Raw genomic sequence first — 18,067 nt, forward strand, 5'->3', positions numbered from 1 at the left:
TGCATATACAGTGATATACTTAGATTTTGCAAAGACTTTTGATAGATTGTCACACCATAATAAGTTGGTTGCTAAACTGGAGCAAATGGGATTGGATGATGAATTAGTAAGTTGGGAAGCTGGCTCTCAGATAGGTAATAGTAAGTTGTGTATGGGGATGCAGTATCCCGGAAGAGCAAGGTGTCTAGTGATATGCCACAGGAGTGCGTGTTTTGGGACCATCAATATCATCATTGGCTCAGCAGCCCTGTGTGGGTCCTGGCATTTTTCAAAAACTTCTACCAGTCTTCTTTATTCATTGCTAAGTTCCTCCAGTTTTTAACTCCCAAAGTCTTAATATCGTAGATCACTCCATCTTCCCATCTCAGTTTAGGTCTTCCAATTTTCCTTTTTCCTTCTAGCCTAGCAGTGAATATCTTCTTAACAACTCTGTTATTATCCATGTGTATTATATGCCCTGCCCAACTTCATGTATTGATTTTAGTATATGAGGGTGGGCTGAAAAGTTCTCGGCCTCAACCATAGATGGCAACACTATCGACAATTTTTTTTTCCCCCTAAGTTGGTACATCTGTCATAAGCATCCATGAAATTAGGCAAGTCATTCTATCAAATAGTTTGTTTTATACAGCTGTCTGAAGCAAAAGTGTTGTCTGTATCCCTTGAAATGGATAACATTTAGTATCGTGCGGTTATAAAATTCTTTCTAAAAGAAGATTTAATGCCAAAAGAAATTCATTCGAAGTTCATAAAAGTTTATGGGCACTCTTCTCCTTCGTTTTCGACAATTAAGAAATGGGATGCCGAGTTTAAATGTGGCCATACCAGCCTTGAAGATGATCCACGTGAAGGACGTCCAGAAAAGTGTAACAACACCAGAAATCATTGATCAAATGCACGATATGGTATTGGATGACTGGTGAGTCAAAGTGCATGAAATTGCTGAGACTATAGGCATTTCAAAAGAATGTGTAGGATATATTTTGCATGAAGAATTGCAAATGAAAAAGTTTTGCGCAAGATGGGTGCCGTGCTTGCTCACAGCAGATCAAAAACGCACTCGCATGAAAATCTGAATAGTGCTTGGAGCATTTTAACAAGATTAAAACTGATTTTGTGCATTGATTTATTACTATGGATGAGACTTGGATCCACTATTACACACCAGAATCCAAACAGCAGTCGAAACAGTGGATAGAAACCGGTTGTTCAGTGCCAAGTCGAAGACCAAGTCGGTTCCATCAGCAGGAAAGGTCATGGCATTTGGGATGCTAAATTCATTTTGCTTATTAATTATCTTGAAAAGAGTAAAACGATAACCAGGTAATATTATTTTAATCTTTTAACCAGACTAGACGAAAAAATTCATGAGAAAAGACCTGGTTTGCAGAAGAAAAAAATAATGCATCTGTCCACAAAGGTATTTTGGCAATGGGAAAATTAAGGGATCTGCACTATGAATTGTTGGAACATCCACCCTATTCCCCAGATTTGGCTCCCTCTGACTTCTCTCTCTTCCCAAAACTAAAACTCTTGCTCGCTGGTCAGCGCTTTTCTTTGAATCGATAGGTGATTGCAACTGTAGATAGAGGGGCATTTTGCAGATCTTACTGAGAACCACTACATGGACAGGATAATTGTGCTGGAGCATCACTGGAATAAATGTATTAGTCTTAAGGGTGAAAAATAAAAATAATTTTGAAATGATAAATTCGTTTTTTCAACGTTTTTTTGCTAGGCTGAGATCTTTCAGACTGCCCTCATACTTAATAATGTCTGGCTCATTAAATAATCTATATAATTCACAATTATATCTTTTTTTCCACATCCCAAGAAGAACTCCTCTTTCAAATAGCCCTAGTAGTCTTTCATCTGCCATTGATAATACTCACTTTTCAGAGGAATAAGTTAATAGTGGTCTTATAAGCACTTTGTAAATTGTTATAAAGTCCATAAAGGAATCTATTTGGGGAAAGAATATGTTTCTGAATCTGAACACTTATGTCATTTTTATAATTAACTTCTTAATCTCAGGTATATAAAGCTATGTACCGTTTAAAATTTAAAGGAACCAATTTTGATTTGAGAACAATCATCATTACAAGTTTTCTTGTTACTGGCATATATCTTTTTTTTTCTTGGTTAATCTGCAGGTGGATCTTTTTTGCTGCATTTCTAAACTGATACGTTTCTTTCATTGCTTTTTTTTTGTATTCTTCCTATAATATCAATGTCATTTGCATATGCCAGAACTTGTATTGATTTGTAGACGATAGGTTCTCTTGTATTAATACCAGCATCTCTGAAAATGTTTTCAAGCACTTTCTTGAATCTCATGTTGGAGGCTTAATGGATTGTATACAGCACTCAGAAAAGATTAAAACAAAATTTAATACTTCCTATATTTTGTGTCAGTCACTGAACCATCTTCAGGGATTGCAAAAAAACTAATGTAACATATACACAAATACCACACAGTACTAAGCTCAACATGGGTGACTCTAAAGTCCTATCTAGGTGGAGTGCCCTCTAAGGGTGGTTGTAGGTGGCCTGGAATGTAAGGTGGGATCTCTATGATAAGTGTTTCCAAAATCTTGGGATGCTTAGTGCAACCGTATTTATTAAGATTTGGTTGATTTCTGAGAGCTGCTGCTGATTCTAAAAATAGTCTCTCCTTTTTGAATTTGCTGTGGTGGAGCATGGTGGTTTTTTTCCATGAGATCCTGTGGGTTGTATCCAAGACATGGTCAGCCAGGCCTGACTGACCATAGTCGTGGTTGCAGATGTATGACTTATGTTCCTCTAGGCGTATGGTTGCTGATCTGCCTGTCTGTCCAAAGTACACCAGCTTACAGGAACAGGGTACTTTATAAACTCCAGGCACTGAGAGAGGAGGGAGCTGATCTTTTGTAGAACGGATAAGGGTAGCAAGTTTGCAGTGGGGCTTAAATGCTGTGTGTAGGTTGTACTTTTTTAAAATCTTGGCTATTTTTTCCGATGTGCCACGGATGTAGGGTATGGTGATGGCATTTCTAAACTCTTTCTGAAGAGAAAACCGGGGAATGGGGGAGAAACTGATTATTTTTTTTAATACTGTGATCGCTGTAGTCATTGGGGAGGAAAGTGTTGTGTATGTGGTCAAGCTTAGTTGTAAGGGCGGGTTCCACTGGTACAAAGATTGTGGGCTCTCTTGGTTAGAGTTTTAATAATGCCATATTGTTGAGCGGGGTGGTGGTGGTGGGAGAGTTTGTGAATGTATCTGCCTGTGTGCGTAGGTTTTCTATATGCAGTGAAGGAAAGTGTACCATTAGGAAGGCGTGTAAGTAAGGTATCTAGGAAGGGTAAACAATTTAAATTATACATATTTGGTCGTTTTATAATAGAAATACAATTTTATTAATACAGACCAGTTTACAATAAAACTTATATTAAAACCTACCAGTTTCGCCAGCAAACTGTCTGGCTTTTTCAAGGCGTTTACGGAGATATGAAAACTAGTAAATGCAAATTGATAATAGAAATACAATTTGCATTTACTAGTTTTCATATCTCCGTAAACGCCTTGAAAAAGCCAGACAGTTTGCTGGAGAAACTGGTAGGTTTTAATATAAGTTTTATTGTAAACTGGTCTGTATTAATAAAATTGTATTTCTAGGGTAAACAATTGTTCTTTTCCTTTTCCATGTCAGTGACTGAGACGAAATATAGGAAGTATTAAATTGTTTTAATCCTTTCTGAGTGCTGTATACAATCCATTAAGCCTCCAACATGATGTCCTCACAACACTTAAGCCTCTACACACGGATGTTATTAAACAATAAGCAAGCTAGGCATCCCCTTGTTGAACACTATTTTTTATGTATTGGATCAGACAACATGTTTTGAATTTTAATCTGACAGTGTTTTGGGACCATTATTATTTAATTTGTACATTAATGATATTGGGTTGGGTTTAACTGGAGATATGCAACTGTTTGCATATTATGCAAATTTGGGAAGAATGATGACGAGCCAAGCAGATGTTGTGGTCTTACAGGAGGACTTGAATAGATTGTATGAGTTGGCAAGTGAGTGAGTGACACTATCAATGCATACTTTACAATGGGATGTAAAGTGTGCACTTGATTTTGAAAGAGATTTAGGAGATGAGAGATCTAGGAATGGTGTTCAGTGATTATATTGCACAATTGTGAAGTCTTCACATCGGATTATGGCAATGATTTGGCAGACCTTAATGTGCAGAAATGAAGAGGCTATGGTTCCGTTATATAAGGCATTGATCAAGCCTTACATGGATACTATGTGCAGATAATGTATAGGAAATTTTTCATACCTGGTTTACATGGTATGAAAAATATATATTAGAAAGGATCGTGGTGACTAGTCTCTGGAAAGTGGAATATGAAGACAGACTGAGGGAATGTAATTTGCCACACCTGATGAATAGGAGGAGGAGAAGGGAGGGGATGTGATTATGACGTTTAAGTTGGTAAGGGGGTTGTTAACAAGGTAATGTAGAGGAAATTTTTTCATAGAATGGGAGAAGGGGATAGAGCAAAGAGACATCTCTGGAGGCTGTATAAAGAGGGTGTGAGCACAGTCATAAGAAGCAGGTTCTTTGTATCAAGAGTGGTTGGTGAGGGTAATGCATTGCCTGATATTGTGGCAAATGCAGATGCATTGAAGGTTTGTTGGGCTCTGTGTACAACTGTGTGCACCGAGTCGTCTCACTCCATGGAGATCTAGTGTTAATAAAATTAGTAATAATAATTTTTTTTCTCTCTCTCTCTCTGCTATAATATCCATGCCTAACTTGATTATTGTATTATAACAGGCAAACTCCAAATTTTAGAGTATTTTAATAATAACATGATGCACCTTTTCACTACTTATATATGGGAAATGATTTCCACATTACTTCAACTTTCGCATCTCTTCTGGTTCTGGCTCCTACTGATGAGACCTTAAGGGTAATGGAAGGGTAAAGGAAGGGTAATGACCCTTCCCTTTGCCAGCAAAGGTTGGTCGATTGGTAGAGCCTCTGCTACTAATGGCTCACAAAAAGTTAAGCAAGTTTGAGCATGGTTAGTTGGAAGGAGTTCATTCTTTCAGTGCTGTTGGCACACTCTCCCTCGATGAGTCTTTGGACTCCTGGAGGTGTCACATAATAATAATAATGTACAGCATTATACATGTCTGAAAGGACTGTGCATTGCATTATGAGATACCAAGGCAATTGATGTGTAGTCATTAGCCTCTATATACAAGTAGCCCAGTCGTGAAGATACTTCACATGCCAACTTTGTTGCTTCCATTTGGATAAAAGATTAAACCAAGAATATAATTTCTTGGCATCTTTAATTTATGAACAAATATGTTCTTAGAAATGTGTTTGTATGTTGAATTTATTTTTTTCATAAGATATATTGTTCAAAATTTTAATGCATTTCTGAAATAAATTATTTGAAATACAAAGATAGTAACAAACATTAAATACAAAGCTAATAAAAAGAAATAATTTGAAAAGTAATTTATACTAATTAATTAATTTGATTAATTAAACACAATGTGCTTTTTTCCTTCATTGAAAGAAATAAAATACAGTACTGTATACATAAATTATCCTTGAAATATGCACACCCACCCACACATTTAATAGTGTGTGGATATGTTCAGGAATATTCTGCAGTTGAGGAATATTCAGTATAGCACAGAAAGAGAAAGGAATTTTCCATGACACCTTGTAAAATATCAATGAACTTCAAGCAACATGAAATGTTCATAAGCTCGGGGTGCTGTGTTCATTACATGAATTTGGAGGTGCAATTTATTAATCTGTACATACGATCGTAATGTACATGGATATGAACTGTTTGTATTTTGAAATTTTGTTAAGTAGTGGTTTACCTGTATTATCAGATACATTGGCTGCAAGTTGATTTATTATCCTTATTTTTCATGTATATTTACTCTGATGGTTGCCATTGCCACCAAGTTAAAATATTACTAATTACCACAAAGGAAAGAATTACTAATAAGCTAATTCATTTATTTACAATTAATCACAGTAATTTGCCCTTAAAACTTCAAATAATATTCTCATATTTATCTCTTTTAATAATTTTTCATAATCCATTTTTGATTCCAGTCTGTCATAATTATGATGTAATCTAGACTTTGCAATATTTAATATTTTCTAAGATCTTTCATCTATAGCTTTTCATGTATAATGTGTGCATATGCACAAACAATATATATATATATATATATTTTAGGTCTCCATTAGTTAAGAGGGATATGCATTCTCAAGTCACAATGGAAGGATGGCTTCTAAAGCTTGAAGGTGGTGCGCTCAAGCAGTGGAAGCGACGCTGGTTTGTTCTGGCAGACTTTTGTCTTTTCTATTATAAAGGTAAATAACTAATATTCATCCATTTCAGATCTATGGTAAAAGAAAAGTGTCTTAGTTTATTTTATGTGCTTCCCTATCTTATTTATTTATTTTTTAACTTATTGACAAATATCCTTTAGCTGATTATAATCAACATAATATGGTCAGGTGGGAGACCTCTTTATTTCTTCTCCACACACTCACTGAAACATAGTTGTAACCTACTACTTTGCTGACTACATGTCTTACTGTAAGGTCTCTCATTAGTTGAGCACATGGGTAAATATCTTTTATTACAATACAATGAGCATTGGAATATTAAACAGCATTTTTGTCTATCATATTATAAATATTGTCTGGATAGGTTGGCAAATTGAAGTTGCTATATCTGTGTGCATTTAATTAAGTCTCTCAATGTCAGATTAAGCAATAAGCAGTCAGGTGAAGAAGTCCAGTACTTAAAAAATATATTAAAAATGATTACTATTAGAGCAGTTTAAAGTCACTATTTCTCAAAATTTTGAAACATTGCCATTAAGGTTCAAATTAGGTTGATTATGAAGAGCTTCATAACATTCCTTGAAAAGTTATCTAAATTTGTATGAGCTGATATGCAGAACATTTGTTTTATTCTGACGGGTCATGTGGCTAGTAGAGGGACCGTGTTCAATATCACCAGACTTCTCTGTATAATGAAGACTAGAGTAATCTCCATGTTCAGCTTGTTGTTGGATGTGTATTTTGCGACCAGTCTGGAAATAGAAAAAATAGGAAAGATTGCAGGGACAAGAAATACGATAAACTTCAAATTGTTCAAACTGTCACTGAACTTGTTTACTGTACTATAGTTTGAATAAGCACTTTGTTCTTGACAAACTTTAACTAAGAAACTATATATGTGAAATTATTTAAAAAAAAACAAAATACTTAATATGAAAACTTATATTTTGAGATGAGTATCTTATCTCTTCTTAAGAGTGAATATACAGCATCAACCTTTATATAAAGCAAGATTAGAAATTAGAGTACATGTCACAAAGTGCATTCATTTTACTGGTAACAGAATAATACTACAGTGGATTCTGATTAATTGGATCACATCAGAAATAACATAATTTGGCTCAATTAAGTGGCTGCCCCAGTTAAATGAAGTTGCACATCAAGAGGTTTAAAGATATACATTTGTTGTTGTTATGTGCCATCCAGTCATTTTCTACTCTTGGTGATACTGTGAACAAAGGCTCTCCATCCCACTCAGCCTCTTGTCCTTTCTCTCAGTAATTGTAAGTTCAAGTTGGTAAGTTGGGAGGTTATTGGGAGGGGGCAAGAGTAGTAAAGAAGGAAAGAAAAACTGAAAACAAACATGAAGACAATGTTTTGAGAGTGAGTGCCAGTTGTATAGAGAGAGTAAAATGCATGATATGAGAGTATCTGGCAGGATTGTTGATGAAAGTGCAGTGGAAGGTCATTAAATAATACTTAATATAGTTTTTACGTATGTGATTTTTATATTAGCATAGAATTTTTATCCCAGTATCAAGGACATCTTCAACATGGCTTTCAAATAAAACAAGTAAAAGAGAAACCAGCAGATTCAACAATGAAAATGCATGAACTGCACGTGCATGATGTATGTGTAGAATGACACAGTATAAAATGCATTAAGGAACTAATCAAACAACTTTTTTCTTAAGGATTTGATGTTAGGTGAAGATAGTGTGTTCTACAAGGGTTGTTGAAAAGCTTGGTAAAAAAATAAGTTAAACACATTTTTTTGGAAAAAAAATCACCTTTATTTCTCAACATAGTCTCTATCGAGGTCTACACATTTGGTCCAGCGAGTTTCCAATTTTTTCATCCCATCTAAAAAGTAGGATTTGTCAAATTGTGCAAAATAGTCATTGACAGCCTTGATAACATCCTCGTTTGAAGAAAATTTTTTCCCACCGAGCTAAATTTTTAAGTTTGGGAATAAGAAGTCACATGGGGCCAAGGCCAGAGAAGATGGTGGATGTGTAACCAGTTTGAACCTCGGTTCATGCAATTTTGCCATTGCGATGGCCGATGTGTGGAATGATGCATTGCCTTGATGAAAGAGCACTTTTTTTGTGCACCAATCTTGGCCGTTTTTTCTTCAGTTCTTCTTTTAAACAGTCCAACAATGACGAATAATAGCCTCCTCGTTTGAAGAAAATTTTGATAACATCCTCGTTTGAAGAAAATTTTTTCCCACCGAGCCAAATTTTTAAGTTTGGGAATAAGAAGTCACATGGGGCCAAGGCCAGAGAAGATGGTGGATGTGTAACCAATTCGAACCTCAGTTCATGTAATTTTACCAATCTTGGCCATTTTTTCTTCAGTTCAGTTCTTCTTTTAAACGGTCCAATAATGACGAATAATAGACTCCTGTTATTGTCTTAGCCTTTTCTATAGTCTATTATGATAATTCCTTGGGAATCCCAAAAAACAGTGGCCATCACCTTCCCAGCTGAGAAAAATGGTCTTTGCTTTTATCGGTCCTTTATCACCAGGCATTGTCCACTGTTTTGACTGCTGCTTGTATTCAGATGTGTAGTGGTGGATCCAAGTTTTGTCTACAGTCATAAATCGATGCAAAATATCCTGCGAATTGCGATTAAACATTGCCAAACACTGCGTTGAAATGTCTTTCCATCCCATCTTTCCATGCATTTTTGATTGACTGTCAACAATCGCTGCACCCATCATGCATGCAGCTTTTTCATGTGCAATTTTTCATGCAGGATATTATACATCCGTTCAGTGAGATGCCTGCAATCTCACGCACTTTCACTTGGCGGTCTTCCATAATATCATGGATTTTGTCAATCATTTTCTTTGTAGTGACTTCAGTCGGGCATCTGTAGCGCACTTCATCTTTGATGGACTTACAACTATGTTTAAACTCATTTATCCAAAAGTAAATAGTCAGTAATGCTGGTGCAGAGTCCCCATGAACTGCATCTAACTCGGCTTTGATCTGCGTGGCCATCCATTTCTTCAAATAAAAGTGTTTTATCACTGCACGAAACTCGATTTTCTCCATTTTTATGAAAAATGCAAACATGATAATTTTAAATGTTTGCCAAACAAGAACACGCGTCGCACGTGGCTAAAATTTTGCCAGGGGTCACGAAAAAGATGATACATGCTGACACTGGTATGAATGAGCGAATTGTGTTGCCGTCTATTGGAAATTTACCAAACTTTTGAAACAACCCTCGTACAAGTCCCAACTATTTGGGACCATGGAATTTACTGTAGACTAGATATTCCTCATGACATATGGCTGCTGATCTGGCTAAAATATGATAACCCACATTGGCAAGGAATTTGATAGATTCCAGAGAGAGCCAGATGCAGAGGTTTATCTTTTTGCAGAGCCCAGAAAAGTAGAAATCTAGTTAATGGGATGAAAAGACAATTATGGCTTATGAATCATGTCCCTATTCCTTATGTTAAAGGTAAACATAAGTAATGGGGCCATCCATAGTACAAAAACTCACTAGAATCAGACTATATGATGTCTTGTCAAAACCATCTCTACTCTACAGAAGTGAAACATGCACCATAAAAAGAAAAGATGAAAAACTAATTCTAACAGCAGAAATGAAGTTTCTCAGAAAAACAGCTGGATATACCAAGTGGGACCATAAAACAAATGAAGAAATTTTACAATCCCTGAAAATAAAACCAATTAATTACTACATAAGACAGTATAAACAAAAATGGCTAGAATATTTGAATTGAATGGACAACAGCAGACAACCAAAAATATTATACAGATACAAAATAATTGGAAAAAGAAGAATCGGAAGACCAAGAAAGGGATAGCATGAGACCGGAACAGGCCACTTGGCCTAAAATTCATGTTAATAATAAGAAGAAGACATGATGGACTACCTCCTGAAAGGTAAATGACAAGGAAACTGTCACCGATTTTATTGACATAAGACTTAGTAAAGCCATTAACAAGGAAGGTGGACATCATCATCATAAAATTCCTGATATATATATCCTCAAGGGGTGTACAGAGGAAGGTGGACTTGATGTAATTTATTTTTTGAGAGAGCAGTGTAGTAGAACAGAGAGCAAGCTTGATGTACCAGAGTTTTAATGTTGCCAGACTTTTGACAAGTATAATGGTGGAGAAACTCATTCTACATGAATGTAAAGTCCAGTATGGGGTTTTCTTTTCTTTCTAAAAACTGAGAAATAACTGCTACATCTGGTTGATGAAGTAGAAGAAAATCTAAAAAAGGAATTTGATTATTCTCTTCTTCCACAAGAGTGAACAGCAGCAGTAGTGAAATTTGTTGATCTTAATTTGAAATTTGTATATCCAAAAGAGAACCAATGCAAACCACAAGGATATCACACCCAGATATATGTTTCATAAGGATAGTTTAGGAAAGATGCTGTTCAGTATCTGTTGTTCAAATCATTCCATGAAGTAGTTAGCACTTTTTTTTTTGGGGACGAGGACTATCCATTGCTGTGCCTTTAATTAGTAGTAAATATAAATAAATAAATCTGCCAATGCAGATTCCCTTATAGAGAGTGGGCAAGGCCATTTAACCCCTAACTTTTGGAGACTGAGGGGACGGTTCAATCTGCACTGGTAGTCAATCAGAGATGCTAGCCCAAGACTATTACTAGCTATAAATATCATCCGGTGATGATATTTATAACTAGTGATGATGATGATGCTGACAATTGCTGCCATCTTGTTGTTCCTAATCCTAACACTATGTATTTAGCATCTGATGTAGTTTTTATTATTATTATTATTATTATTATTATTTCGGGCGACTCCAGGAGTCCTTAGACTCATCGAGGGAGGCCCTAAACATCATGTCCACACAACTATGCGATTACATTCTCACAGTATCTATCATACCTTGTCTTGAACTCGTTCACCGTCATAGCACCCACAACAGACTCGGGCAGCTTATTCCACTCATTTACCACTCTAAAAGTAAAGAACCCAGCTCTAACACCCCTGCTAACCACACTCTTGCCCAGCTTCCATAGGTGTCCCTTAGTTCTCCCACCACCAGTCCTGATCTCAAAAATATCCTCTGAATTAATCCTATAGAATCCTTTTAGCAATTTGAATGTCTCAATCATATCTCCCCTCCTCCGCCTATCAACTAGTTTCTGCAACCAACAAATCTTCAACCTGTTCTCATATGGTTCATTCCATAGACCTGTTATCATCTTAGTCACTCGCCTCTGGATCCTCTCCACCTCCTCCCCATCAAGAAGGAACCGAGGTGACCAAATCTGGGCACAGTAGTCGAGATGAGGTCTTATCAAGGCTCGGTACAGAGGTACAATAACTTGCTTGTCTCTGCTCGTCAAGGTATTTTTCAACAACCAAGTGAGTTGATGAGCTGATTTAGCTACTTTTGCAGTGTGCCCCCTAAATTTCATCTCCCTATCCACCAACACTCCCAAGTTCCTGGCCTCATCAATCTCTTGGAGTACAGTTCCACCAATGTGGTATACTGCTGCTAATCTTTTCACCCCAAAATGCATAACCTTACATTTTGTCACATTAAATTGACATCCATTCTCCTTAGCCCAGAACTCCAATCTATCTAAGTCATCCTGCAAGACTTTGACATCTTCTGCATTCACTGTTGCCCTACCCAACTTTGCATCATCAGCGAACAAATGAATTGTTCCACTTAGATCCTTCCCTATATCGTTAATGAACAGATTAAACAGCAGTGGTCCAAGAACAGAACCCTGTGGCACACCACTAGTCACAGGCCGTCTTTTGGCCTCTACTCCTGAATAAACTACTCTTTGATATCTCTCCATCAACCAACCACCTATCCACCTCACCAATCCTATATCCATTCCCATATGCTGTAGTTTACGGATTAGTATTCCATGTGGTATCCTGTCAAATGCCTTTGCCAGGTCCAGCAGTATCACTGTAAACCCATTTCCCTTATCCAGTTCAGCCGTCACCTTGTTATAAAACTTGAGCAAGTTACCGAAGAATGATCTACCCTTCACAAAGCCATGCTGTCCACTGTACAGTATCTCGTTTTCATCAATCCATTCCTGTATTTTTCCCTTGACTACTTTCTCCAAGACCTTGACAACGACTCCTGATATGCTGATCGGTCGGTAATTTGCAGCCGTAGTCTTGGATCCTCCTTTATGCAGTGAAACTATTTTCCCCTCTTTCCACACCTTCGGGACTAAGCCAGACCTGAGACTCAGATTAAACAACATGGTCAAGGGCACTGATAATTCTTTAGCCGCTTCACGCAAGACCCATGCCGGTATACCATCCAATCCCACAGATGTGTTCACATTAAGGTTCTGTAATAGACTAGTCACCTCCACTTCATTCATCACTATTCCCGTATAAACTAATGGTTCCTTCATTTTTTCAATGTCACCACCTGGATGATATGCTTTTGCAAAGTGCGCGCTCAGTAACTCCACTATATCGACTGATTCAGTGACCTCCTTACCATCGTCATTCCTTAAAATCATTTTGCCGTGTACAGTTTTTTTCTTGCTTGCAGCATATTGAAAGAACTGTTTTGGATTCTCTTTTGCTTGCAAAGCTAGTTTCCTTTCATAATCCGCTTTTGCTTTTTTTACCACACTCGTTACCTTTCTGGCCTGCACTTTATACCGTTCGTGTGCCTGCAGGTCACCCCTTTCTTTAAATTCCCTCCACAGTTGTTTCTTTTTTTGCAGCTCAAGCTTAATGGTGTTATTCATCCATTTAACCCCTACTTGTTTTACTATTCGGACCCTAGGTATACAATCAGCCATTACCTCCTGTAAATGCTCCTTGACCATTTCCCATGCTCTATCGACGTCCAGCCCTTGCAGTTGTACATGCCATGGCACTGATCCAAGCAATCTCCTAAGCTTGTCATACTTGCCAGCACGGTAATTCCACATATACCCTGTCTTAATCGAAAATTCCACACCTTTAGCCACCTCCCAGGTCAAGACCTTATGATCACTCTCACCAATAGGTGGCAACATGGTCATATTCATTACAGTCCAATTCTCAGATGCTATTACCAGGTCAAGCACTCTCACACCCCTAGTATTTTCAATTACATGCTGTCTAAGATAGTTATCCCTTAATAATTGAATAAAATCCTTTTCCTTCCTCACATGTGTCCTCTCCTCCTTCCAATCAATGTTACCATAGTTGAAATCCCCCATAATAATTACCTTCCTTCCACTCATTTCATCAATTTCCCTATGCATACTATCTCCACCATCTATTTCATCACCTGGTCTATAGCGGCACCCAACTGTATATTTTATTCTGCCAGTCTCAATCTCACACCAAATAGCCTCAAATGAGCTCCTTTCACTATCCTGCGATACAACTTCAATTCTCCTTGGCTGCAGTTTATCAGCTATCATCAATAATACCCCTCCCCCCATTTTATTCTCTCTGTCCCTCCTAAACACACTATAACCTACACATTCTATCCCACTAATTATATCTTCTTCTGTCAGCCATGTTTCACTAATGCCAATAACATGTGGCCAGGAAGAGCCAATCAAGGCCAAAAATTCTTCCTTCTTGTTCCTAATACTCCTGGCATTAGTATACATGAAATGCAGTGAGCCCTTAGTCCCACCCCTATATTGATACGTTATTCTAAATGACCCATTCCCATTTTTTGTCCTTAGTGCTGGCTCGGGTACATTATATACATTCTTACACTCATCTGTCTCACTGATGTCTGCATATCCATTCCCCCCCCCCCCTCCTTGGTAGTTCTAGTTTCCCTGGTTTTGCACATCCATTTTCACTTCATTCAGCAACACTCTTTCCAGTCTCCGCACACCAAGTCCATTCAAATGCAGGCCATCCATCTTGTATAAGTCCTTTCGCCCTTCAAACTCATTCCACACGTCCACGAATTCCACACCACACCGTCTGCATAACCTACGCATAATGTCATTTGCAATTATGGCCCTCCTCCTAAACTCCTCTCTGTCATACCGCAGCAACAGACTAACCATTCTGACTCTGTCACTCTTTTCTGTCGCTACCTTTAACAATACTTTCAAGTCCTCTCTCATAAAAAATTTATCACCTTTCAATTCATTCGTACCCGCCACAATTATTAATTCTTTCACCCTCTGTTTTTGCACTCTAATACTCTCACTTTGAAGAAAGGTCGAAGAAAGGCTTAGCAAATGTTCCTGTTGTCGGTGACTAGAATTGAACCTAGGTCTTTCTTCGGCTGACCAATTTCCTGTGGAGTGCAGATGCCATTTCCACTGAGCTACACAGGCTCAATTAGTAGTTCATGATCAAAATGAATAGTTTGGATTCTATAGTCTATTTTTTTGAGTTTACAGAATGAAAATCCCCAGTTTCTTGGAGGAAAAAACCCTCTTGCCCGTGCTAGAGATCCACTAACTTGAGAATCGGTCGAAGAAAGGCTTAGCAAATGTTCCTGCAGTCGGTGACTAGAATTGAACCTAGGTCTTTCTTCGGCTGACCAAGTGCCGTGGAGTGCAGATGCCATTTCCACTGAGCTACACAGGCTCAATTAGTAGTTCATGATCAAAATGAATAATACAAATAATCAATCTTAATGCTATGTAATTATTTCGCATATCATTCTCTTGCTAACGATTCTACAGCTACCCAGAAAGAAATTAAACACACTTATTGATAATGTCTCTTGCTGGAATGAGGAAACCAAGAAGAAGCTAAAACGCTATCATGGTCATCTATCTTGTTTGTATGGATTTCCAAAAGTCCACCAAGTAATATTCCATTTTGTCATGTGGTAGACTGCATTGGCTCTCTCCCTGCTGCAAAATTGCTAAACACCTTTTCTAAATTACTTTTGATGTTCATGGGAAAATCCTCTTCATTTACTGAGAATAGTTCTCATTTCAAATAAAAGATATCAGAGCTTTGTCTTTGCCCAGGTGATCTTCTTTTCAGCTTGGATATCGTGTCTTTATTCACAAGTCTTTCCTTAGAATGAAACATTTGATTCCTCAGGCGACTGTCTGACAGATATTATCTGCCTATTTCACTTTGTATTCACTCTAGCTACTTCATATGCCAGAATAAGCTTTACTAACAAATTGAAGGTACAGCAATAGGTAGTGCTCTTTCTCCAACACTTGCCTAACTACTCTATGGAATGATCTTGAACAATGGCTACTGAACAGCATCCTTTTTTCCTAATCTATCTCCTTATGGTACAGATATCCTTGGGGTACGGCATGGTTCACTTGAGGTGCTATTGTAGCAGGCCTCCATGGTACATCCTGGGTAATGCTAAAGAGCTAGAACGATTAGGTGGTTAGACTATCCTGAATGGGATCTACTGGTATTTGATCACATACATATACACATTAGTAATGGGTTCTTCTCAGTGCCAGTGACAAAGACTGTGATCTACCATAAGAATGTACCAAATTAACTTAGAGAGTATAAGCAGAGTCAAATGTGACACTATCTACCCAGTCTTTACTTAGATAATAGAGTTGACATAGCCATGGTACAAGAAACTTACACTGATAGTGTAGCCTCATTTTTGTTTGAGGAGAAATATTCCTGGATATATTATCCAGGATATATACTTTGTTTGCAGGCTCGTATCACAGTCTACATAGTATTGCAATTTATGTGTGAAATTCATTAATCAATGCTCCTCTTGTGTGTGCATGATGAAACTCACCTGTTTACTATAATTGCTGAGGTTAGTGGTATCAAGATTATTAATGTCCATAAGAAGTCAGGCCTATTTCAAGGCCTGACTTGGTTCTCCCTACAGTGGAACATCCTGCAGTGTTTGTGTGGGATTTTAATAGACCATACACAATGGAAATGCCGGGATAATGATGCAGATGGTGAAAGGCTAGTGGAATGGGCTGACATCAGTAATATGTTTCTGATTTTTGACTTCAAAGATATATCTACTTTTAAATCAGGAAGATAGAGTACAGAATTTATGTTTTACTACAAGAGACATCTTTGGACACACTGCCCATTAAAATACCTGTCTTGTAATCAGTCACCACCAGTATCAAGCCATACTACTGGAAGTTTATACCCAAATGATGCAGATGGTGTATTCATTCCTCAACACTACCTTGTTGAATTTTTATCAAGGCTAATTTGGGAAGAATTTTCTGTTGTGCTAGATAAAAAATATTAGGTGGATACTGCTTCAAGTTGGAAACTGTGATAGACTTGTGAATGTGATTACAGACAGTAAAAATACATGCCCCATAAGGATCTCATATAGAATATATACCAAAATGGAATGAAATATGTGACAAACTGTGTAACGACTAGAAAGCAGGCAAGCAGATAGGGCCGATAAACTGCTTTGTGAATTAGATGAAGCTAGAAAAAAGCAGGTGGAACAAGACAGCCTCAAATTTAAAACTTATGATGCTGAAGTTGGAAAGCATGGAGTCTTCTTAAAAACAGGGTGATGTCTCACATCATGTCCAGCCCAAATGATGCCACCCCAAATCAAATACAGAATCGAACAAATTAATTCGAACACTCATATTTAAAAAAAAAAAAACATTTTAATTTTGCAAGCAAATAAGTACAAAATTAAACTCCAACTTTACCTAATAATTTATATATGCTCTTCTGTTCCTAAGTTCATTAATTTGCTTAGGCGTGGACTCTACCAACATAGAACACATATTTCTGCATCTTGAAACCATACTTTTATAATGGATCATATTAAGTTATCCTTTGTATCACAGTTTCATTTTCCATCTCTTTTTCACTATGGCCCACAAACTTTGTATTGGGTTAATGTCAGGAGAGTTACCTGACCACTGAAGCAACTGGATACTGTGATTTTTGAGGACCTCTTTCGCTTTTTTTAAATGTGGCATGGAGCAAGATTTGTTGGAAGATGACTTCTTTTTCTTTCTAGATCTGTGGGCTTACTGTTTTCTCCAATATTTTTATGTATTGGTCACTTTCATCATACAGGCACAAGTGATCCAGGACCATCATGTGTAAAACAACTCCAGAATATCTTTTTAGCTGGATGTCTAGAAGCTTATTGAAGGTGGGTGGGAGAAGTCTTCTCAGCTGCTGATTTGCAAACATAGGGTACTTGCTCTCCTTGGACAAGGAAAAGGCTCTCATCTGAGAATATGACTTTCTGCCACTTCTCAACAGTCCAATCTTTGTACACTTTTGCCCACTGGAGCCTCTTTTTCTGCATAGCCTTCGTCAATAGTTGTTTCTTTTTTCTTTTTGGTCTGTGGGTAGTCCTCCCTGCTTCCAACAATCTTCGATGGACTGTCATCTCAGAAACATTAATCCCACTAACTGCCAAGTATTTAAGTCTACAGCAGACAATATTGAATTCATTTTGATTTTCCTAACTAGTAAACAATCTCCAGTAAGTGTAGTTTTCCATTTTTGCCCACACTTTTCTCCTGACTTTTTTTTTTTGTCAGGAGAAAAAGGTATCTGTCTCCCTAAACCTCTTTAAAATTTAAAACATTAACAGTATCCAAACTAACACCACACTCATTGGTAATTTGTCTTTGAGTCATGATGTGTGCTGAGAAAGAGCACATATTTTTGAACGTTTTCTTGGAGATGTATCCATTTTATAGTTACACAAAATGAATAAAATACTA

General features: G+C 37.3%; 1 protein-coding gene across 1 annotated transcript in view; it reads left to right on the plus strand.

The window, feature by feature from the left end:
* LOC150092814 (uncharacterized) overlaps nt 1-18,067 on the plus strand; it is a 740,966-nt gene that overhangs the window by 169,546 nt on the left and 553,353 nt on the right. The window contains exon 5 of the mRNA XM_090414287.1: nt 6,276-6,412. Within this exon, the coding sequence (XP_090270413.1) occupies nt 6,276-6,412 (137 nt within the window). The remainder of the gene's footprint in view (nt 1-6,275; nt 6,413-18,067) is intronic.

This window comes from Typopeltis vanoorti, chromosome 25 (genome assembly GCF_054136105.1).
Source record: "Typopeltis vanoorti isolate ZY-2024b chromosome 25, IOZ_Tvanoo_1.0, whole genome shotgun sequence".
Taxonomy (NCBI): Eukaryota; Metazoa; Arthropoda; class Arachnida; order Uropygi; family Thelyphonidae; genus Typopeltis; species Typopeltis vanoorti.